The 25,667-nt window shown below is 40.1% G+C and overlaps 1 protein-coding gene across 7 annotated transcripts in view; it reads right to left on the bottom strand.

The window, feature by feature from the left end:
- Positions 1-25,667, bottom strand: part of kiaa0513 (KIAA0513 ortholog) — a 64,198-nt gene that overhangs the window by 17,586 nt on the left and 20,945 nt on the right. Inside the window, exons 2-13 of one of the 7 annotated variants that reach the window (XM_061773950.1) lie at positions 19,291-19,831; positions 18,397-18,496; positions 18,095-18,168; positions 17,863-17,933; positions 17,491-17,698; positions 17,358-17,398; positions 17,179-17,251; positions 14,320-14,397; positions 14,078-14,107; positions 8,279-8,359; positions 7,106-7,200; positions 4,129-6,941 (exon numbers count right to left, since the gene is read on the bottom strand). In XM_061773950.1, the coding sequence (XP_061629934.1) occupies positions 6,892-6,941; positions 7,106-7,200; positions 8,279-8,359; positions 14,078-14,107; positions 14,320-14,397; positions 17,179-17,251; positions 17,358-17,398; positions 17,491-17,698; positions 17,863-17,933; positions 18,095-18,168; positions 18,397-18,496; positions 19,291-19,664 (1,275 nt within the window). In that variant the 5' untranslated portion in view covers positions 19,665-19,831 and the 3' untranslated portion in view covers positions 4,129-6,891. Of the gene's footprint in view, positions 1-4,128; positions 6,942-7,105; positions 7,201-8,278; positions 10,877-14,077; positions 14,108-14,319; positions 14,398-17,178; positions 17,252-17,357; positions 17,399-17,490; positions 17,699-17,862; positions 17,934-18,094; positions 18,169-18,396; positions 18,497-19,290; positions 19,832-25,667 lie in introns of those variants that run through there. The other 6 variants (XM_061773951.1, XR_009788617.1, XR_009788618.1 and 3 more) reach the window with 6 other exon arrangements.

Raw genomic sequence — 25,667 nt, forward strand, 5'->3', positions numbered from 1 at the left:
AGTTAGCTGTGTAACCTTGCATGGAGTCAACAAACTTCCAGTGCATTTAAACTGGTATTCCAGCCTAGAACAATTGGAAAACATGCCACAATTATTCTAGCAGCACAAAAATGATCAACTTTTGACTAATGTCCATCCATTCCTTTCTATACCACCATCAATGAATCTGTATTTTTTTCCCCAAACAGAAATTTTAAGTTCCTAGTTAAGCTATAAGTTAATAAAAATAGGAACAGCGACCGCATTCTCCAGTCACGTTAGTTCCAAAAGATAATATACGTCAAAAGAAAGTATCCTAAGATATTGATTAAAGAGATTATTAGAGTGTCCATTTATAAAGTAAGATAATTTAACTCAAATAAACAGAATTTAGAGAATGTGCCAATAAATGGATACATTTAGCATGGTTGTCCCTTATGTAAAGGTCTGGTATTAATTAGATGGACGAGCGTGTTCATGCAGTGACATTGCAAACTGGCCTTTCAGAGCTTGTTAGAGGACGGCCAATCAGAGTGCAGTCAGTGTGACTGCTGTTTATTTTTACACAGCACTGAGTGCAGGCAGCTCCGACTACAACTCAAACACAAGAACACTCCAACACATTGTACAGCTACAGAGCGTCCTAATCAACACCTCACTTCTATTGACACAGTCATATACAATCACTCACAGTCACACTTATACACTCAGAGAAACGCTTTGCTGTGCAGTATTTTTCAAGGAGGGTCTCTTTCCTCAGCTTGACAGGATTTTGCTTTTTCTTGTAACCACACAACTCTCATTAGTCTCATGGCTTCATAATTATAATAAACTTAATTTCAATCTCTCTCAACACATAGTCCATCGTGGATATTGTGACTCATAAGCACATTATCAAGTGAGGTAAAAGATGCAAGACAACTCAGTATGTATCTCACTGATTAATTGAATTGAACACTACAAAGACAAGATATTTAATGTTCAAACTGATAAACCTGATTGTTTTTAGCAAATAATCATTAACTTAGAATTTTATGGCTGCAACACGTTCCAAAAAAGGTGGCAAAAAAGACTGAGAAAGTTGAGGAATGCTCATCAAACACCTGTTTAGAACATCCCACAGGTGAACAGGCTAATTGGGAACAGGTGGGTGCCATGATTGGGTACAAAAGGAGCTTCCCTGATTTGCTCAGTCATTCACAAGCAAAGATGGGGCGAGGTTCACCACTTTGTGAACAAGTCAGAATCAGAATAATCTTTATTTGCCAAGTATGTCGAAAAAACACACAAGGAATTTGTCTCCGGTAGTTGGAGCCGCTCAACAGACAGTCAATTGACAGAGAACACTTTTGAGACATAAAGACATTGACAAAAAACAGTCACTGAGCAATAAAGGATTAATAGTTGTCTGGTAATGCCAGTACAATTTATTATTATTTTTTTTGACAATTGTGCAAAAGATGCAGAGTCCTCTAGCATTTAGAGCAGTTCGAATGACTAATATTGCAATAGTCCAGTGCAATGACCATTGTGCAAAGGGCGCAGAGACTTCAAGGAGTGTATGCAGTTTAAAGTGACGAGTAGCGCGATAATCTGGGACAATGTTCGTTGTGCAAATGTTGCAGATACTCCTCAATCAGTGTGCCAATGGAGCCGATGCTACTCTGGCATGAGTGGCCAGTATCGGTCAACAACAGATATGCAAATAGTGCAGCGTGGCGAGACTACTACAGCGAGTGCACGAGTAATGTATAATTGGCACCACAGAAATATGACAACGAACTCAAGTAAAAAAATTGGCAACATATTGTAATGGAATTGTAGGTTAGGTGTTTAAGAAGTTGATCGCAAGAGGGAAGAAGCTGTTGGAATGTCTGCTAGTTCTAGTTTGCATTGATCGGTAGCGCCTACCTGAGGGAAGGAGCTGGAAGAGCTGGTGACCGGGATATGGAGGGTCCGAGAGGATTTTGCACGCTCGTCTTAGTTCTGGCAGCGTGCAAGTCCTCAAGGGTGGGTAGGGGGGTACCGACAATCCTTTCAGCAGTTTTGATTGTCCGTTGCAGTCGGAGTTTGTCCTTTTTTGTAGCAGCACCAAACCAGGCTGTGATGGAAGAACACAGGACTGATTCGATGACCGCTGTGTAGAACTGCCTCAGCAGCTCCTGTGGCAGACCGTGCTTTCTCAGGAGTTTGACAGCCGGGTGCGCTGAGGTGCAGTCGTTCGTGTAGAGAGAGAAGAGCAGCGGAGAGAGGACACAACCTTGGGGCGCCCCAGTGCTGATGCTGTGTGTGGATGACGTGGCCTCCCCCGGCCTCACCTGCTGTGTCCTGCCCGTCAGAAAGCTGTAAATCCACTGGCAGATGGCAGGTGAGACGCTGAGCTGGAGAAGCTTGGATGAAAGGAGTTCAGGGATGATGGTGTTGAACGCTGAGCTGAAGTCCACGAACAGGATCCTCGTGTAGATCCCTGCACTGTCGAGGTGTTCTAGGATGAAGTGCAGTCCCATGTTGACTGCATCATCCGCAGACCTTTTCGCTCGGTAGGCAAACTGCAGGGAGTCCAGCAGGGGACCTGTGACGCTCTTGAGGTGGTCCAGCACGAGACGTTTAAAGGACTTCATAACCACAGATGTCAAGGCGACAGGCCTGTTGTCATTTAGACCAGAGATTGCAGGTTTCTTGGGGACTGGAATGATGGTGGAGCGTTTGAAACAGGATGGTACTTCGCACAGTTCCAGAGATCTATTGAAGATCCGAGGGAAGACTGGCGCGAGTTGGTCCGCAGGATGGCAGGATGGGGACACATGGTACGGGCCTGCCGCTTTGTTAATCTTATGTTGTTTGAAGATGCGTCTCACATCCTGTTTGTGGATGGTAAACGCAGAAATCAGGTGTGATTGTGGACGGGGGTGCGGCTGGGTGGGTGTGGTGTGTGAAAGTTTCCTTTTCAAATCTGCAGTAGAAGGTTTTCAAGTCGTTGGCTAGTGTGCTATTGTTCTCAGCTTGGGGGGATCGTCACTTGTAATTAGTCAGCGATTGGAATGCATGCCAGACTGATTTTTAGTCATTAGCGCTAAACAGTTTTTCCAACTTTGCTGCATAGTTCCTCTTTGCAATGTTAATCTTTAGTCAGCTTCTTTCTTTTGTTTCTAGCGCGATTATACACGGCCCTGTCCCCGCTCTGATATCTCCTTCGCTTGGCGAAGCTGCTTAAGTTTGGCAGTGAACCACGGCTTGTTGTTATTGAAAGCGCGAAATGACTTTGGTGGTACACAAACCTCTTCACAGAAACTGATATAGGATGTGACAGTGTCCGTATATTCATCCAGGCTGCCAGCTGAATTTTCAAAGACACACCAGCCTGTGCAGTCTAAACAGCTTTGAAGTTCCATCTTTCCTTCATTGGTCCACTTTTTCAGTTTTCACTGTAGGCTTAGGGTTAGTTCTTGCCTGTACGTCAGTATTAAGTGAATTAAGCAGTGATCAGACGAGCCCAGGGCTGCAAGAAGTATAGCACGGTATGCGTTTTTTAGCAGTGGTCTAAAATGTTATTTTCCCTGGTAGGACAGTCGATGTGCTGCTTGTATTTAGGGAGTTCGTGGTTGAGTTTAGCTTTGTTAAAGTCCCCGAGAATAATGAGGGGTGAGTCCGGGTGTTTTTTTTTTCAATTTCGTGCGTGGGAAAATAGGACTACTGTAGTACTACTACAACTATTATTAATAATAATAATAATAATAAATTATTATTACTACTATTATAAAATAGTAGTAGAAAATAGTCGAACAGTTTAAGGACAATGTTCCTCAATGTACAATTGCAAGGAATTTAGGGATTTCATCATCTACGGTCCATAATATCATCAAAAGGTTCAGAGAATCTGGAGAAATCACTGCATGTAAGCCCCAAGGCCCAAAACCAACATTGAATCCTCGTGGCCTTGATCCCTCAGGCGGCACTGCATCAAAAACTGACATCTGTGCCTTCCGTGGTTGTGAGAACTACACGTTGTATACATTGAAAAAGTCTTAGATCTTTGAGTTTAGCTCATAAAAAAATGGAAGCAAAAACAAAGGAATTGCATTTATATTTTTGTTTGGTGTATGTGCTATATTTTTCCAGACTTGAACTGACAACCAATCTCACACAACCTCACCATAAAAATACATTTATTACAGCATCGTGATTCAACACAGACATGTCCATGCATACGAAAACATTCAACAAAACAATATGTATACCTGAACAAATGTCTGATAACACAGGAGCTGCAGTCAGTTGAAATATTCACTTTGTGTTCTCCGCCGTGAGTGCCAAGTTCATGAATTCTATATTCATTAATGTTTCTCGGAACTCAAAATAGTATGCAGTGCTATGAGTGGCAGCGCCGCATTCTAAACAGCTATAAAGATGCTTACTTTATTTACAGCACACCACTTTGAAACATACTGTAGGTGCACTGATATGAACAGAACAAGGCATTATGATTCAGGGGGAACTGGTTGGATTCCTGAAACTGGTATCAAATGTAAAGGCAGGGTATTACTGAATGTACTGTACAGGTAGACTACTGTATATAAATACTTCAAACACCATATCAACACAGGTAATGCGATGAACGGGAAAAAAAAAAAAAAAAAAAACATCCTAAAGCTGCCACATATATAAAGAAGTCAATCTCCCACCAGAATAAAAAGACAAACAAAAAATAACAGGTTTTCAAATTATTATTCTAGTTTTTAAGTGGCCAACATTTGTGCACAAAAGTGACATGATTGAAAATCATATAAAACAGTGCAATCGGGCAAAGAAGCTGAAGGGTATTCTGTATGGGATGTACAACAAATTGTAAAGACATGCATTCATCAAACAAAAAACAGTATTTGAAATGAGCATGGACAACAATGGTGGGTTGTTTGCAGTTTGACATCCGGATCATACACATTAATATTCCTAATGGAGCATAACCACATGTACAAATATAGCTGAATAATTCACAGAACGTAGGACATGATAAAGCCTAACAAAATGGCCACTATATTTTGCACAATGACTTCATCTGAATTACATAAGACAAATTATTTACTACTCTCGAATATTAACAAGCATTCAAAAGCACATATTGTGCTTCCAGTGAAGAATATTGCTACAGTAGTAGTGCACTACTCGAGGATGGCACAAATGTCAAATGTTAGTCAGTCACTCTTCTTAAATCAACACTTATCAAGACTTCATTCATCTTCCGTTCTGCTTCTCCTCACTAGGGTCGCGGGCGTGTTGGAGCCTATCCCAGCTTTCTCCGGGCGAGAGACGGGCTTTGCTACACCCTGAACTGGTTACCAGCCAATCGCAACTTATCAGGACTTGTTTGTCCAATTAAAAGGCATGAATAAAAAAATACAAAGAAATATTTAATTAGATAAATAGAGATATTCAAGGAAAATCTTTAAAGGGATCCTTTTTTGGTGATGGATTTATTGTGGAGTTACACAAGATCGTTTTTCATCACACTTTTGTTTGACTTGTTATAATTTAGCACAAAGACAGGAGCTAAACAGAAATTTTAGAGAGCCTTGCACTACATTATATTTTATGGATTTACAGGAGTATTAGGCCTACACTGAAAACAAAAAGTCAAAGTTTCGAGAATAAAGTGGAATCTTACAAGTTGTATTCTTAAAATAGTATTTTATTTATTATTATTTTATGTTCGAGCTTTGTTTCACACGCGGTTGTGTTTTGCTTATTTAATAAAGCTGTGAGCGTGAAAAGTAAATGTCAAGATTCCAACACGATCCAGAGTCTGAGAGACCAGCAGGCCAAATCTTTCTCTCGAGATGTTCATTGGGTAACACTATTAAATATTTGTTTAGAACAATTACCAATCATGATGACTAACCCCACCCTAAAAAAAATAAATAAAAGGGTTGACATTGTTTCACACAAAGAGACAATAAAAAACTATCACATTTACACTGCTCTGACTAACAATGGTGTTAATGCCACAAAACAATAACTATTTGATTGTTTGTTAAATGTATTCTGAAGTGTAAACTGAAAGCATTCTTGGCAATCCCCATGCTAATGCAGGCACACCTTTATGTTCTGTAATATTACCACTTTATTCTCATAAAATTATAAATTTGTTCTGAAAAGATGACGACATTTTCTTTTAAAAAAAGACCTCTCATAGTGTTACTCCTTAAACATGATGATGATCGACAATGACACAGTGCAGTTTTACTAGGCTAGTAACTTAAGCCCAACTGTTGTAACGGTCAGATCTCACTTTGTAACTAATGCAGTCAGACAATTTGTAACAACTAGATGATTGAACTGAACAGTCTTTATGCTATCTTTACAGTGGCCATAGATCCATTTTAATGTCATTATTTTTTTAAAATTGGCACACTTCAATCACAAATGTCCCTATTTGTATGAATGGAGGGACAGTTTTCAGAACAAACTTTTCTCTACTTTAAATGCTACTCAGACAGTTAGATGCATTATTTTTGTCAAAGCAATCCCTGAACTTGTAAATGTTATGGAGAGCTCGTAATGGGAAAAATATACTCAGTCATTGGTAGTATCAGATGAAAACAGTTATTAGAGGTCATTGCACTGTATACTAAACCTATGCTGAGCTGTATAGTTACAACACAGAAGCAGATAGGATTTTCAGGTTACTGGTACACACAGACTTGTTACACTATACATTGAAGCTGAACCAGCTGATTATTGCTGATGCAGGGTGTGCTTAGGAGAGCACAACCAAACTGGACGGACAGGCTTTGCTACAACTATGATATACAGTAGTTCACTACAGTAATGCGTTTCAAAATTCCAGTTGACATTGATTAGGCATGGCTCATGCGAAGATCGCAGACTTTGAAACTCAGCATGTTGTCCTGACACTCACTCTGTTGCCATTTTCTCAATATGGTCGCTTAACAACTTGTACTGTTCTGCAAAGATTTAAATAATGATTATGTCAACTTGGCATATAAAAAAAAAAAAAAAAAAAAAAAAAAAAAAAGTGGAAAATTTAATAATAAGTTGATGGTCATAAAAGGTCTAAGAACGTGACAGCTTGCAAACCATAGTGTATACATATATTAGAATGTATTACCTTTATTCAGGTTTCCAATGACAGCCTGCTTTTTCAAAAAATCATTGCACAATCTTTTACTGAGCCCAAATGCCAGCATGTTGTGAGTAAATGTCCTGAAAACAACCCAAACATCATACAGTAGCATAAATGATCATTTTAGATTACACAACAAAGCAACTCAAAGTCAAATTCGGGAATAAGAAATTTCGCAAGCCCACATAAAAAAGTGTGGCTAGCAATGCCATTTTAACTTTCATCTTTTCTGCTGGAATACTATACAACAGAAAGTCAAACTCACAGTTGTTGCCATGTGCCATTTCATTAACATGAACAAGAGCTATTTTGCCTTTGAATGTACTGTAACAGTGTATATTAATGTTTGCTCTATTGTTTTGTTTCTGTCTAATGCTTTCTTGACTTCAATGAAAATAAGGGCTTGCTCAAGATTTAAATCATATTTTACTCTTTTGAGTGAATTCCCAAATCCCTTTTTTTAATAGCAGGATAAAGCATTGAACCACTACCTTTGGAGACAAGACCTAGTGTAAGAATTCGTATGCGGCAAACAAGAAAAGCCCAGCTGTGAATTACCATGACCTGGATGATTGAGAATCTATAGACAAGGGCTGTGACGATACACTAGAGTTAAGATTCGACTTGTAACTCCATTTCCGAACCGCAGTTCGATAATTCATTACGACACAGTGCACTATTTTTTGAATCACTCTCTACACATCTCAAATGCTTTTTTAATATATGCTCTCATCTCATTTCCCCGGATTTCTTCTCTCATCGTAGGGACTAAAATAGTTTCTTGTAGCCGTTAGCTTAGACGGTTTTCAATTCGTTTATACATAGAATTGTATTTTTTTTATGCTCTTTTTCAAGCTGCCTCACATCTGGAGTTCTCTTGTGCACCTGACACTGAAAAGGGTTAATCAATGTTGCAACTTCCACAGTTTGAAACAGTAGGAGACAGAACTCGAGGCCATGTTCTACACAACCTGTGATGAAAATGTAAACATTTACTGAAGCATTTTGTGACTCATGACCCAACGTGACATGGATTTTTCATGGTGGGGCCATACAGACAGGATTAGCAAAGATCTGTAATGAAACTAACTCAAATGGTCCAATTTCCACATTTTTCTTGCTTGACAACAAAGAATACACAGTAGGCAGCTTCCTTACCCCAGCTGGCCAAAGGCAATATTCTCATCCATTTTGGAGGTGTCGTCCCTTTCCTCCTGGGTCATGTGACACCACTTTTCCCTGTTGACAGAAAAGGTTTGCCTTGATTTCTCAAAAAAAGGACAGGGCAATGATGGACATCAAACATTATCACCTTTCAACAGGACCGAGCTCTTGAAAATAATAACTTCCAAATTATCGGTTGTGAAGAGATTAAAAATAAAGTCAGCTAAGTGAAAACCTGTGCTTTAAAAGACAGAACATGACATTCATCCCTCTGACTTCTGACTTTTACGAAGTTTCCTATAAGGAAATGCATTATAACAGGGCAAGTTAATCAGCGGTCAGGAAACAAAGAAAACAAACAACCCGACAGACTTCAAAATATATCAACATTGTTAACAGGAGGGTGGATTTTCATGAATGTAATATTTTGACTATGTGACTGCTAATAGAAGGTACACTTCCTGTGAACAGAGTCTGATGTGTGCAGGTCAAAATACAGTAAAGGTCAGGTGGCTACATTTTCCATTACACGAAAACCACTACCTACTAATTATGTAGAATTTAGTGTACAATAGCAATGTATTGCTCAGGTAGTGTATGGTTGTGTCGTTTTACCATGCCACTTCTCTGTACAAGCTGAGAAGAACTTAAACCACTCAAATATCCGTTCATCATTGAGAGACATTACAGTCCCACACAGAGTACTCACAAAAAATTTCATGTAGATTTTAAGGATTAACTTAAAACGCACTATAACCTTAATAGGTGAACGTAATTTTACTCTCACTAAACATTAGAATGCACATGTCCAATGTTTCAAGAATTTTTTTTGGGGGGGGGGCGGTCAACTTGCTGTTCTCTAACAAGGAGCTAAACAAAAATCACAACAGGTGTTTGATCCATGAAATTTTCCAGGGATGTCCAATTCTATGCCTTTCTTTGACTCTTGTGGTCTTTCTGCATCTGTTGCAACCGGCTGATCGAAATCTGAAGTGACTCCCCTTTGAAACTTACTGTTTGAAGCGTCGTAGTGGTGAGGTACTGTTGTTCAGTGGTTAGGTGTTTTCTTGGTCTCATGAAGTCAAAATGATGAAGAGGACTGTTTAGGTACCAATTCGAATTTAACCAGGGAATGTATTGGCCATACATGGATTAAACACTACACGTATTTTTATGAGTAGTCTTTGGTATGTCCTCGCCTGGGACACCACGGGCGGAGAAGTGGAGTATGTCCGATTCAAAATTTGAGAACATTAATTCAACACGTACAACAAGACACAGTCCAACATTTCTGGTACCAAATCTACAGTATCTAACAACAGTCATTTTTCATGTGTTTTTGTGAAATATGTGACTGTAAAATGGTGAAATAGCAGGAGAATGTTACATTTATTTAAAAAAAAAATAAATAAATAAGGCAGCAAAGAGGAAAATGAACATTTGATGAAAGAACAAAATGATGCATTGAGGTGTAAAGTAACAGTGAGTTGGTTGCCGTAGATCTGTTAACTCTAGTTATACTGTAAATATATTTCCGTACAATGTCCAGCACATTCATGATATCAATTGTCGGTTACTGAAGATTCACTGATTGCACAGATTGTTTCAACAGAATCATAATAGCATGCAAGCCATGATGACATGCTAATAGATGACAAAAAGATAAATGAATATCAAGAGGGACCACAAAATTATAGGCTGGGTAAAAATTTTCACAAAAACATGACTATTGAGAAAAAAGGGAAAAATAAATTCAAATGTGCTTAAGGCCTGGTGCCTGTTTTTGTAACGATTTTGCCCCTTCCCAAGCATGTCTAACGCCAGACAATCTTAAGTCTTAGCCTAGAAAATTGTCCAGAGGTATGATGTGTGTTAAGAGTACATTCGTCCCCATTTTAGGGCCCAAAACAGGTCAGGGCTGACAAATATAAATAATGAATGTGTTCAATATTTACGACCAAAACGCTTCATGTGTGTGGGGAACACAGACTACTCCAGAGTCATGAAGCCGAGAATGGTGATGTGAAACACAATGTAGCCCATCAAAGTACCCAAGACTGACGAACACGGAAGTGACCGTAAATGAGAACAAATATGTCTTACCCGATATCGTTTTATGTAGAAAAGTGGGTTTCCCAGACGACAAGAAGTATTTTCCAAAGAAAGACATTTTCAGAGAACATCACCATTTTATAAGGCTCTCGTTTCCGGCAACCTTCAGGACCGTTTTTGATACATCGGCGCAAAGCTGGAAGTGTTTCTTCTTCTTCGGTTTTGTGAGCTCATATTTGATCATGCGATACTTCGAGGTCAGACGGTGCAACAGAATCTTTATGTGTGCGGTCTTCTGCAGTGAGATTCTCGGAGCACGTCACACACGCCGACCAACACTGTTGAATTATTTGTTTTAATCTTTGTGTAGCAGATAAAACTTTGAGTGGAAAAATATTTGTGTGGGTACCAGGGCTAAGTACCTTTTACAACAAGGATTAATACGCTTCCATTCTTCCTCTGATGCACTCCTTTGAGCCCCAGCAGTTTTAGCTTCGTTTTCTGTCCACTTCCAAAATTTGTCATTTTTCCACTCTTAAACTATGAAGGGATATGAAAAAATGTATAGTTGCAATTTGATTAATTTAGTTTATTTATTAAAATATTTTTTATCAATTAAAGTCATGGACAAATGTTTTGTCACTGACTCAAAATTTGCTTTTCATTAACTTTGCTGCTTCAGTTTTCATGTTTATGATGCGCATTGCTTCCAAATTGTTGGAATGTGCAGCTGGAATTATTAGCCATAATTCTCCAAAATTTGTATAAGTGAATAGCAAAAAAAGGTCAACATGTACATAGGGATGAAACGGATTATGCCTTACTGGAAAAACTGTGAATTTTTTTTTCAAACAGTTAGTAGTCCTAATAATTGTTGCCCCTTTTAGGTATATAAAATGGATGTGGATGATTGTATCTTTTCATGGGACAACACTGAAGAAATGATGCTTGGCTACAAAGTTAGTTAGTCAGTGCGCAGCTTGTAGAAGAGTGCAAATTTACTGTCCCCACAAAGTAACTCAACACACAGCCATAAATATCTAAACCGCTGGCAACAAAGGTGAGTACAGCCCTAAGTGAAAATGTCAAAATTTTGTGAGGCCACCATTATTTTTTTTCTTCCCTGTGTTCACCAGAACTTCACAGGTTGCCATCTTGGCTTGACATGCTTGGTCAGTCCATCACCTTTACCCTCAGCTTCTTTACTGGTCATCTTGGAGGTGTGATTGGGGTTATTACCATGTCAGAATACTGCCCTTGCGCCCAGTTTCCGACTAGGGAGGGGATCATGCTCTGCTTCAGTGTGTCACAGTACATTGTTCCGTCAATGATCTGTAGCTCCCCAGTGCCGGCAGCTCTCAAGCAGCACCAGATCATGACGCTTCCAGTGCAATGCTTGACTCTAGGCAAGATACACTTGTCTTTGTACTCCTCATCTGGTTGCTACCACACACACTTGTCACCTTCTTAACCAAATGAGTCATCAGACCAGAGGACATAGTTTTAGTAATCCATGTCCTTAGGCTGCTTGCCTTGAGCAGTCTGTTTGCAGGCTTTCTTATGCAACATCTCTGAAAAGGCCTCCTTCTGGGTCTGAGACGACAGCCATTCAGAGCAATTTGATCCAGTGTGCGATGCATGGTCTGACCACGGAAAGGATGAGCCCCCACCCCACCTCAGCACAGCACTCATACACCGATTTTCCAAAGACAATCTCTGGAAATGATGCTGAATATATACACTCAATTTCTTTGGTCCACTATGGTGAGGCCTGTTCTGAGTGGAAACTGTGCTGTTAAACTGCTCTATGGTCTTGGGCACAGTGCTCCAGTTCAGTTTCAGGGTGTTTGTATTCTTCTTGGAGCATATGTAGAGCAAAAATTATTTTTTTGCAGATGCTCATAGAGGTCTTTGCAATAAGGTGCCATACTGAATTCCCAGTAACCAGTATAAGCAAATATGAGAGTGATGACACCAAATCTAATCCTACTGAATGCCTGGATCTGGAAGTGTTTCTAACCTCTTTTTTTGATTAATGGCTGTATGTTTAGTTATTTTGAGGGAACCATAACTTTACAGTTATAAAAGCTTTACACATTGACTACCTAACATTGTAACAAAGTGTAATTTCTTCAGTGTTTACCCATAAAAAGATAAGAGGATATTTACAGAATTGTGAAGTCTGTACTGTACTCCATACAGGATATCCATCCATACATTTTCTGTACAGCTTATCCTCACTAGGGTCGCGGGCATGCTGGAGCGTATCCCAGCTATCATCGGGCGAGAGGCAGGGTACACCCTGAACTTGTCACCAGCCAATCGAAGGGCACATATAAACAAACAACCATTTGCACTCACATTCACATCTACGGGTAATTTAGAGTCTTCAATCAACCTACCACGCATGTTTTTGGGACGTGGGAGCAAACCGAAAACCCGCGCAGGCACGGGGAGAACATGCAAACTCCACACAGGCGAGGCTGGGATTTGAACCCGGGTCGTCAAAACTGTGAAGCAGATGTGCTAACCAGTCATCCACCGTTCCACTAAATATAGTATAAAATTTCTTAAAAGCTTTTCAAATTATAAATATTTACATAAAATCCAAAACAGAAAAGAAATCTGTTTGAATGCTACAGGATGCTTGTTTAATTTCTGTCTAATTTCTGAAGCTCAATGAGTGGTCTTAGATGAAGAGCCATCCATCCATTTTCTACCGCTTGTCCGAGGTCGGGTCGCGGGGGCAGTAGCTTTAGCAGGGACGCCCAAACTTCTCTCTCCCCAGCCGCTTCATCCACCTCTTCCGGGGGGATCCCGAGGCATTCCCAGGCCGGCCGAAAGACGTAGTCTCTCCAGCGTGTCCTGGGTCGTGCCTGGAACACATTACCGGGGAGGCGTCCGGAGGCATCCGAATCAGATGCCCCAGCCACCTCATCTGGCTCCTCTTGATGTGGAGGAGCAGCGACTCTACTCTGAGATCCCCCCGGATGACCGAGCTTCTCACTCTCTCTCTAAGGGAGAGCCCGGACACCCTGCGGAGGAAACTCATTTCGGCCGCTTGTATCCGGGATCTCGTTCTTTCGGTCACGACCCACAGCTCGTGACCATAGCTGAGGGTAGGAACGTAGATTGACCAGTAAATTGAGAGCTTCGCCTTTCGGCTTAGCTCCTTCTTTACCACAAAGGACCGATACAAAGTCTGCATTACTGCAGACGCTACATCTGATAGATGTAGATATTAAAAAGTAAATTTGGTTTGAAATTCCTAATTCCTGTTTGAAAGTCAATGAAATTGAAAGACCACTTTAATGCACTTATTGACGCTAGATGGTCTCTTAATGGCAGGTGGTCTTATAGATTCATTAAGCACTGTATATACAGTACAAACTGAATATTATAGGAAATTAAATAAAACATCGGACCAACTCTCACTGCCTTTCAAATCTAGTCTAACAAGCTATCCCATCAAGTCAAAGGCCTCTTTTCCAAGCTACGGTCCAACTTGGGTAGCCTAAAGTCCAGACCTCAAACGTAAAGACCACAAACCAGTGTTTAACAATCAAAAATCATTCCATTACAAAGAACCTTATGCGTCACATGAAGCAATGCGCATCAATACAGGACGGCCACAATAGCATCAGATTTTTCCTATAAATTTCAAGGGTCTTGCTTTTTTCTTTTCTTTTTTTACTTGTTTGATTTGCCTTTTTGAGGACAGCAGACAAACAGAAAACAGACCTCTTATCTTTCTCTCCATCTTGCGTTTCCCTGCTTGGCAGCAAGGCACAAGAAGACAAGGGTTAAAGTAGACGTGCAGAAAGAGGGAATACAGAACAAAGAGGAGCAAATTTTGCCTAGACACACAAAAGCACACAAAAGATTGTTTTCAAATATTTTAACAAATTCAGTATCATAAAATCTAGGAAAACACAGTCAACAAATCATTTGTTCATTTGGTGTCATAAAATGTTTAGACTCACCTTGTTGTTGGTGACCTCTTTTTCCTCTCACAATGAACTGCATCGAAGAATGCGGCGTTCCAAAATCGCAATGTGTGCCTGACAGGGAGCAAATATCATATGAAAAGAAAAAGATGGTTGAGGGTTTAGGTTTTTGTTACTTCTAAGTAAATTATTATCACATCAAGCCTGTTCTGCTCGAATTTGTATAAAAAGCACTATTGTTTGAACAGGTATATTTTTTAAATACAAATTTCATTTTAATAGTTTGTCCTAATGGCAGAACAGTGTTTTAGTGGATAGCACATCTGCCTCACAGTCCAGATGTTCCGTTTTCAACTCCCCTTGTGGTCTCATTCCCCCCAAAAATGTTAGGTTACACACGTGGACAAAATTGTTGGTACCCCTCTGTTAATGAACCCCCCCCCCCAAAAAAAAAAAAAAAACAAAAAAAAACACCCACACTGGACACAAAAATAACTTGAATCTGACAAAGTAATTAAAAATGTAATGAAAACCAACCGGAACCACTTTGGGTGGGTTGCGGACAGCTAGTAAAGACTTATTCCTATCCTGATTTCTTCCGCGACAGCACACAGTACATACCAAGTTCCCACACGGAACATAGTAGGAAAGCGACAAGAAATGTTACTTCCTTGTTCTCTAGCTACTAGTTTAAACAAATACAGTGCAGCTCGGCCTTTGCTTGATGGGCGTCATGTCAAGCAATACGGCTTTGGCGGTCCAACAACTCAACTGAAACTGCATTTAAAAATACAGTACATGATGCTGTAAATGTGTGTGTTTAGAGGCTATTTTTAAACAACTAAAGCTGTATTGCTCTTACTGTGACTTCTATGAAGGTGGGTTGCAACTTGGTAACAATAGTAAAATGCAGGTCCCAGGGTGACATCAGTTGAGAACCTCTGCTCTAATTAGCATCAAAAGGTGATTCAAACTTGTAATCAGCTTAGTCGACCTATTTAAAGGGTGACAATCACTGTGTGTTTTGGTGACATGGTGTGTACCACACTAAAAATGCACCACAGGAAGTAAAGGGGAGCGTTGTCTCAGGAGATTAGAAAGAAAATTATAGATAAGCACGTTCAAGGCTATAAGACCACCTACAAGCAGCTTGATGTTCCTGTGACTACAGTTGCACATATTTAGAAATTTAAGGTCCACGAGACTGTAGCCAACCTCCCTGGACATGGCCACAGGAGGAAAATTGATGACAAATTGAACAAACGGATAATATGAATGGTAATGAAAGAACCTAGAACAACCTCCAAAGAAATTAAAGGTGAAGTCCAACGTCACCTCCAGGTCCGTCATTGTTTGAGCCAAAGTGGACTTAAACTGCATGTTGACAAGCCACAAAGCTTCTGGGAGAATGTCCTATGGACAGACGAGACAAAACTGGAACTTTTTGGCAATGCACATCAGCTGTATGTTCACAGACGCAAAAATGAAGCACACATGAAGAAGAGAGCACTGTCCCTACTGTGAAACTGCTATGGAGGAGGCTCTGCTATGTTTTGGGGCTGCTTTGTTACATCTGGCAGAGGTTGTCTTGAATCTGTGCAGGGTACAATGAAACCTCAAGACTATCAAGGTATTCTAGAGAGAAATGTGCTGCCCAATGTCAGAATGCTATGTCTCAGTGTTAGGTCACTGGTGTTGCAACAGGATAATGAAACCAAAATACACAGCTAAAAAAACCCAGGAATGGCTAAGAGCAAAATATTGGACTATTCTGAAGCAGTCTTCTACGAGCCCTGATCTAAATCGAATTGAACATTTGTGGAAGGAGCTGAAATATGCCATCTGGAGAAAGAATCCTTCAAACCTGAGACAACTGGAGCAGTTTGCTCAGGAGGAGTGGGTCAAAATACCTGCTGAGAGGTGCAGAAGTGTGATTGAAAGTTCCAAAAATCGTTTGATTGCAGTTTGCCTCAAAAGGTTGTGCAACAAAATATTAAGTAATGGGTACCATCATTTTTGTCCAGGCCTGTTTCATGAGTTTGTTTTTCTAAAATAATAATGTTGAACAACAATTCAAAAGCAAATATGAGAGCGATGACACCCATTGTGTATTTACAGGAATTTCTTTCGTACATTGGCGTGAAAGACAATTCCAATTGAATCAAGTGCCTCTTTTTCTGTCTCGCTAAAATGGCAAAAATATTGGCATTCAAAAACTTCCATTCCAACCTGAATAAACACATTGAGTTAGGATAAATTAAGTCATAATAAACCAGAAGTCAAAACATCCTTTTAGTTAACATGCGCTTGTTTAGACATTTGGCTAACGACGTACAGTGGAGCAAATAATTATTTGATCCCTCACTGATTTTGTAAGTGTACCCACTGACAAAGACATGTACGGCCTATAATTTTAATGGTAGGTGTATTTTAACAGTGATAAACAGAATATAAAAAATAATAAAAAAATAATAATATAAGTTCACTCGGGGTTATATTTGTCTGATATTTACATTTGTTTGATTTTCTTAAACATTAAAGTGAGGAAACTATGCTAAAATATAAGAATATGAGAAGGGGGGGCAATACTTTTTCACGGCACTGTATATATATATTTTTTTCAATGCAATTTTAATGGCCGTCAATTATTCGCAGATTTTCGTAATTCACTGTTAGGCCCGATCCCTGCCCCTCACGAATAGCGGGGAACCATAATTGGAGTTTTCAGCCCATCTGTCATGTTTGTAGAGAATGTTATGGCAGTTATTGTTATTGCATGCACACTAAGATCATGCTGATTCATGAGTGCGCCCTGAACATAAAGGGACCATATGTAAAATGGATACTGAAGCTCAAGTCAATGAACATTGTGCAAATGGACAAGACAACAAATACCAGATGGGTTGCTGCTTCAGTTGGGTGTACAGGTAAACTTTTTCTCCCTTTTTTTCCTCTGGTGCCTCGGACACTACGGTGAAAGTAATGTGTTAAATGTCAACAAATCAAAAGAAATGAAGCAGTGCAACAGGAAATGTTTAATGTATTTTAAAAAACACACACACAATGCCCATTACCTGGCGATTTGGGTTTGGTCTCAACTGAATTTTCACCATCCCTGTAGTGGATATAAGAGGAAAGGATGTGTTAAATGGGAAAATCAGATTAAGTTTATGAAAATGACCAAAGGAACAAAATACATTTGCTTACTCTGTCTTCTGAGTTATTGAGCTTCTAAGTTTGCTTTCTAGGCCTCCAAAAAATCCTTTGACGTCAGTCTTCGATGAGTTTTTAAGGAGGCGCTCAGCAGCATCCTTCTTACCAGAGAGCCAGGAGTTGGCCTTGTTTAAGTATGAGTCCATACTAGCTGGAGGACCACCTCGATCAAGCAGCTCAGAAGGAGATGGCTGGGACTTTCCTTAATAGGAAAATATTTCAATAGCAAGTCCATTGAAATGTGTTGTCACTTAACCTTGAGTTATACATGACCTTCCACTCTATGTGATGTTATACTTCTTAATATTATAAGTCTCTGGCTGGTTGCAATTATTAAAAAAATTTCTGAGGGAAAAATAACCTTACCACTATAGTAGTACGTAAAGCACATAGTCATGAGGTTTTTGGCTGGGCTGTAGTCATCCATTTGGTAACATCTGCCAAAAAACAGAAGCAAAACACACATTATAATAATGCTTGCACTTGATTCCAACAGCAGTAATCGTGCATTTGATTCTTTTATCTATTGTATAATCCTAAAAATAGCACTTAGTCATAAATGTTCTTACTTTCAAACCACTGCCACAAACTGACTTACTCAAACAGCACGACCGCAAATGACTGCACCAGTCGGTAGAAGGTAGCTTCACTCACACATTTGGAGTGGCAGCGCTAAGTGGGAGGGAAGATAAAAAATTACAAATATTTGCTTCATTTCCTATACAGTATTCAGGTATAACAATTTTCAATAGGGGGGGGGGGGGCTTTGTCATTCAAAAAACATAATGAATGATTACACAGAGAGAAAAAAAAAGGTCATTTCTGTCATTGGGTATCTGGTATACAGGTACATCATCTAACAAAAACATGCTGTTAGAGTCATGATTTTTTCCTGTTTACCTGTGCACTAACGTATTTAGCAAACCATTCCCTGCCTTTGCCATTCTCGCCAGTGCATAGCTCTCCGAAACGAGCTCTCTCTTCTTGGTCCAAGTCCTGCCTGAGAAAATATTGTGCAAAAATCAAACAATGACAACATTGAAAACATAAGCCTACAGTTTAATAACATGTACATTGATTTATAAATTAGATATATATATATAAAAACATAACACAAGAGACAAACTATCAATAACTACTATGACAGATCTAATCTGCAGAAATGTACAAATTGATTCCTGAAAACTAAAATATAAAGTCACAGCGCCATCTGCTGGAACTGGAGGTCACTGTCCCACTTGGCTAAATGCAGATTGACTGTCAAAATAGTAAAAGTAAAAAAAAAAAGAATGTTACAACACAACAATTTAATGTTCTTTGTGCCACTCCATATGGGTTGGGTATGTTTTGTGTAATTCTGCTAACAAACATCTATCCATCCATCTCATTTCCATACCGCTTATACATACTATCCCAGCTAACTCTGGGCGAGAGGCAGGGTACACCCTGAACTGGTCGCCAGCCAATCGCAGGGCACATAGACAAACAACCATTCACACTCACTTTCACACCTACGGCCAATTTAGAGTCTTCAATTAACCTACCATGCATGTTTTGGGATGTGGGAGGAAACCGGAGTACGTGGAAAAAACCCACGCAGGCACGGGGAGAACATGCAAACTCCACACAGGCGGGGGCGGATTTGAAGCCATGTCCTCAGAACTGCGAGGCAGATGTGCTAACAAGTCGGCTACCATTCCAGCCGCTAACAAACAAATTAACTAAATAATCAAGTATCTTTCAGACTAAACTTGCATGATTTACTCTTGGCAGAGAAAATAAGGTGTGCCTTACCTTCCATGAAACACTTTCTCCACATATGTCTTCATGAACTCCCTTCTCTCTAAGACCTCAGCATCAGTCTCCTCACTACTCTGAACAGATGAGGATGAAGACCGTCTCAGCTCCCACATAGTTGAGGGTGGGTCCATGTCATTCTCACTGTCTGCAGACTCTGTTGCATCGCTTTGGTTTTCCTCTTCATCTTCAGGATGGTGATGTGAGCTTGACTTTGTGGGTGCTATGGTCTCAGGTAATAAGGGTTTCTGAGGAAATCTGGAGGACGGGTGCCCTGGGGACAAAAAGTCTGAATACCCAGGGGGGGTTTCTCTTGCCACATTAAGAGTTGTAGCCTCAGAGGGCATCTCAAAATCTATGAGGTTGTCCATTGCAAAAGACTATGCGGGTTCTTTTCTACTAGGTTTCAGATTGAGCGATGAAGCGCATGCTCTGCAGGAACATAACTGTGGCTGAAAGTAAGGCTGCATGAGGCTTCATTTATGTGGATAAGGTTGATTTCAAAGTTCTGGTGATATGGACATCAAAAACACTGCATCTGTAAACAAACGACAGAAAACAATATAACTAGTATTTGATAGCGCTTTGCTTTGAGCAAAATGTTGTTTGGGGATGCTTATGTCTTTACAACAGCAATTAGAAAACACTTTTATTTAGCAGATGTAAAGTGGCACTTACTGCTACTAAAACAAGGATTTGTATATTGAGGATTTATGGGATTTAGTTAAAAAAAAATAAAAAAAGACTTCCTCTTTTGGCAACAGCTGCAGATCATTAAGAGGAAGAGGATTTTTTGATAAGACATTCAATGAACTGTTTCACAGCAGACAACTTGATGTCATGAAGCAGAGATGAGTATCACAGGATGTGGGTTGCAACTTCTCAGTTATCAATCCCGGTTGCACCATTTGTTTATACAGTCAGGGCCATAAATATGGGCACATCAACACAATTTGCAGCTTTTTGGCTCTAAACGCCACCAGAATGGGTTTGAAATGAAATGAAAAAGATGCGCCTTAACTGCAGTTTAAACTTTAATTTGAGGGTAATGTATTTACATCCAAATCAGGTGAACAATGTAGGAATTACAACAGTCTGTATATATGCGGAACCAAAAGTAACGGGACAAATTAATCATAAAACAAACAAACTTTTTAATACTTGGTTGCAAATTCTTTGCAGTCAATTACAGCCTGGAAGTCTGGAATACATAGACATTTATCAATTAACTAATCGATTATCAAATTAATCGATAATTTTGGATAATCGATTAATTGTTTAGAGACCTTGTTTAACAGGTCACAAAATGATGGCCGAACTTTCTCCTTCAGGATTTTCTGGTAAAGAGCAGCATTCATGGTTCCATCAATCACAGCAAGTCGTCCAGGTCCTGAATTAGAAAGCAGCCCCAGAACATCACACTACCACCACCATGTTTGACTGTTGGTATGATGTTCTTTTTCTGAAATGCTGTGTTACAAGTACGCCAGCTGGACGGAGACAAACGCCTTCAAGAAAAGTTTAAGTTTCGTCTTCTCAGTCCATAGAATTTTCTCCCAAAAGTCTTCGGAATTCTGATGTTTTTTTGCAAAAGTAAAATGACCCTTGATGTTCTTTTGGGTCAGCTGTGGCTTTCACCTTGGAAGTCTGCCATGGATGCCATTTTTTTCCTGTCTCTTCCTTATTGTTGACACTGACCTTAACTGAGGCAGGGGAGGACTGCAGTTCTTGAGATGTTGTCCTATGTGACCTCCTGGATGAGATGTCGCTGTACTCTTGTGGTCATTTTCGTAGGCCGACTACACCTGGCAAGGTTCAACACTTATTTCTTCTTCATTTGTGGCTTATGGCTCTTACGGTGGTTCACTGTAGTCGTAAAGTTTCAGAAATGGCTTTGCAACCGTTTCCAGACTGATAGATGTCAATTACTCTATTTCTCATCTACGGTTGGGCATCGTTTCAATTTGAGCGATTCCGGTTCCTCATTTCGATTCCGATTTCAAGCGATTCTCGATTCAGATTCTTTTAGGAGGCTGGGTCAAAAAAGTTTACATGGTTTAAATAAAGGGTGTCCAAATTATGAACATCCATTTTCTTAGCGGCCTGCAGCATAGAATAAAATCAACATTTGACTCGGGGTTCTTTATAACCATTATCAATACCAAACTTATGAACTAAAAAGCAATGTGTGTGGAACTAACCCAATTGACTTAATATTCATTAATTCATGTTTTTGCTTGAAATTAAATATCCATGCATCCATCCATCCATTTTCTGAGCCGCTTCTCCTCACTAGGGTCGCGAGCGTGCTGGAGCCTATCGAAGCTGTCATCGGGCAGGAGGCGGGGTACAGCCTGAATTGGTTGCCAGCCAATCGCAGGGCACATACAAACAAACAACCATTCGCACTCACATTCACACCTACGGGCAATTTAGAGTCGCCAATTAATGCATGTTTTTGGGATGTGGGAGGGAACCGGAGTGCCCGGAGAAAACCCACGCAGGCACGGGGAGAACATGCAAACTCCACACAGGTGGGACCGGGGATTGAACCCAGGTCCTCAGAACTGTGAGGCTGACGCTCTAACCAGTCGCCCACCGTGCCTGAAGTTAAATATAGCATTGTTAAAATTGGTATTTGGGACCGTTTTATCACGTCAAATGGTTTATATGTGCAAGTTTTAACTTGAATTCCTGATTTAAACTTGTAGCCTTGTATTTTGAAGGGTACGCACCGGAACTCACCATTTTGGCACAAAAAGTAACTTCACACGACACCGGTGAATTTTGAAAACGAAAGTAAACCTAGACGGCAAGAAGAAGAGTAGTAAATGGAACCACATACTAGAAAACATTGATTCCTTTACCTACCCACCGATGAGACACAAGGTTAGTGTTTGTGATATTGTGAGAATTTTTTGTGAATTTTGTCCCAATTCATTGTGATGTAAAGTTGCAAGTTCGACCTTTGGTGACGTTTTAGCTCAATGTTAAGCTTTTTTCCCCCTGTCATTGCCTCTTACCTTGGTTTGAAGACTAAAATAAACACTAAAAACCATCAGTGCAATAGTGCAACCCACCGTTTAACTTGTTAGCTGCCTCAATGTTGGCGTAGACGTATTTTATTGTTTCACTCACCCAATTTGACTTGACTGAAGTTCCGCCCAGTATAGGCTGAGGCTCAGAGCGGGAGGGAGCACGTCAGACTTTTAGACATCGTGAAAGCCTCATTTGCACAATATAATCTTATTCCAAGTGTTGCACTGAGGCGACTGGTCATTTATTTTACCAAAGACACACTTTTTCACCGCGATCGTTGGGCACAAGCACATCTTCGTGCACGTTCTTCATTCCGGAATGTTAGTCCCGGTTCCAAACGGTTCGTGATTCTCGATGCCCAACCCTATTCTCATCTTTCTTGAATTTCTTTGGATCATGGCATTTTGTTGCAGCTTTTTGAGATCTCTTGACCAACTTCATTTTGTCAGACAGGTTCTATTTTAATGTGCAGTGGATAATCAGGAGAAAAGAAATACTTTTGATGATATATTTTATAACTCGGCGGCCGACTGGTTATCACATTTGCCTCACAGTTCTGACGACCCGGGTTCAAATCTGGCCTCGCCTGTGTGAAGTTTGCACGCTCTCCCCGTGACTGTGTGGGTTTTCTCTAGGTACTCCGGTTTCCTCCCACATCCAAAAATCATGCATGGTAGGTTAACTGAAAACTAAATTGCCTGTAGGTGTGAATGGTTGTTTGTTTATATGGGCCCTGCGATTGGCTGGCACATAGGGCGTACCCTGCCTCTCGCCCAGCGTGACCTGGGATAGGCAGTATGGAAAATGGATGGATAACTCTCTACATGTCCTGATAGTAAACATTTTATTTAAATGATTAATTAATTAATTTAATTTAATTTAATGAAAACTCATCCTTCTCTGGCATCAGCTAATGCCTCTAATTTAATTAGATTGTCCTTATTAATTTACAAAGTCTCTGTGACGGAGATAATTACACACTGTACAAACTGGAGGCATTCCCCGGGAGTGTGTCAATCATTTTCTCGTGTATGTGCATTTATGCAAGAAGGAAGCTGTGGGAATAATGGCGAACGCAGAGGCATCCGTAAGTTCGGCGACAAATCCAAAAATGCTTTATCCCTTGTTTGCCCACAACTGGGTCTTCTAATACAAAGAAACACAAGGTGAGCGAAAAAACAGAATGGCTAAACAGAAGGAATCTGATGGAGAAATAAACGAAACTAGGATACACATTAGACCTAGTATAAAAGAGGTTGTATTAACTCAGACTCCCTGAGGAACTTGATGGACTCAAGAGCGATGTGGCTTCATTTCTGCTCGTCGGGTAAGTCTATCACATACATTTATTTTTAATTGATTGTGCATCCAAAAATATAACTTTGAACCAGACTTTACGCCGATTTTAATCGGGCTGATCGGTATCGGCCGATATTTCGCATTTTATGCTGATCGGCTTCAATATCATAATTCACCGATCCGATCAATGACGTCATTGATCGGCTCCGCAAAAGACATTTACTCCGCGTCGCCGCATGCACAGTATATTTGAATTCAAAAGAAAGTTTATTTTTAGCCTTGTCGCATGTCTTTTGACGTAGTATTGGAAATTAATTGGAATGAGAGAGGAATATTGGCTCCAATTTTTCTTCAACATACCACCAAATCTTAATTGACTGAGATCAGATTAACTGTCCTCTTCCTGAAGAGTCACATTGTCTGTAATGCACTACAAGTCGACTACAACAATAAATCTGATGACTTGCATTGTTCCAGTAATGCACAAGTATGTCTGCCTCTGCAACCATAGGTGGCCCTTTCATACTCTTATGATAGTAACATAACAATGTAACTGATTACGGAACAAAATACACTCCCCTCCAAAATTATTGGACATGTGAGGCTAGGCCTGTCACGATGACAATTTTTCTAAGACGATATATTTTCCCAAAAACTATCACGATAAACGATACCGTTTTTTTAATGCCTCTGAAATCATGAAAAATAAGGCTCGCCGTTATTCATTCACTCATTCATCTTCCGTACCGCTTATCCTCACTAGGGTCGTGGGCGTGCTGGAGCCTATCCCAGCTGTCTCTGGGTGAGAGGCAGGGTACAGTATGACTTTTGTCAAACCGATCAGAAGTGAATTTTTGGCATGAAAACAGTCATTCCAGGTGTTCCAGTATTTGTGGTAATTGGGGACGAACACACGGAAAAACTCAGAGCGAAACGCTGAAGTTTTAAACGACTTCGCCGTTGTGGAGAGAGTTTTTTAGGTCCTTAACTCACCAGCTTGTTAACTTGCAGGCTAGCTCGTCAGTTCGTGGACACACACAAACAGTTACCTTTCCCTTAACACATTCACTGCCATTGACTGCTTTAGAAGTCAAATATCCATGTTAACTGGGAAGGCTGGCAGCGAATGAGTTTAGTGTCTCTGTTGTCTGAATGTATGCACTGAACTTATAGCAAGGCTGTGGAGTTTTGGACAGAGCCAACACCGGCAAGAGTGTGTTGTCCGCTGGCGTTCCATTAGCCCACGAGCGGCGAATGGCCCAGCCGTCCAACTCTGTCGGCTCACTGTGTGATCCACATGCCGGCTCACCACAACAATGACCATTTATCGAGTCCGGAAAAACTATCGTCCATTTTATTTATCGAAGGATAAGTCGATATAGTAATTATCGTGACAGGCCTATGTGAGGCCTATTCCTTTATTTTTACTGTAGACTTGGGGTTGAAAAAAAAAATATGAATAAGAGATTGACATTTCAACTTCTATTTCGAGGTATTTACATCTATCTAGAGCTTGATGCACAACTGAGACATTTTGTTAAACTCCACCCCTTTTCATGTGAGCAAAGGTTTTCGTGAACAGGTGTATTTTGTATATATTTGTTATTGGAACGGTAAGATCAATTTCTTTGTTTTTGTTGTACACTGAGGACATTTAGGTTTCAGATGAAAAGATGAATATGAGACAAGTTCAGAATTCTAGCTTTTACTTCATGGTATTTACATCTAGATGCGTTAAACAACTCAGGACAGAGCACCTTATGTTTGAAGCCACCCATTTTTCAAGTGAGAGAAAGTATTGGAACAGACATGATTAAATTAACTGAAATAACATTTAATATTTGGTGGCATTATCCTTACTTGCAATAAGTACATCAAGCCTGCGACCCACTGACTTCACCAGACTGTTGCAATCTTCATTTGAAATGCTTTTCCAGGCCTTTACTGCAGCCTCTTTCAGTTCTTGTTTGTTTCTGCATGCTCTATTTCACTGGTGTCAAACTGGTGGCCCGGGGGCCAGATCCGGCCCACCACAT

The sequence above is a fragment of the Phyllopteryx taeniolatus genome, chromosome 5, assembly GCF_024500385.1.
Source record: "Phyllopteryx taeniolatus isolate TA_2022b chromosome 5, UOR_Ptae_1.2, whole genome shotgun sequence".
NCBI lineage: Eukaryota > Metazoa > Chordata > Actinopteri > Syngnathiformes > Syngnathidae > Phyllopteryx > Phyllopteryx taeniolatus.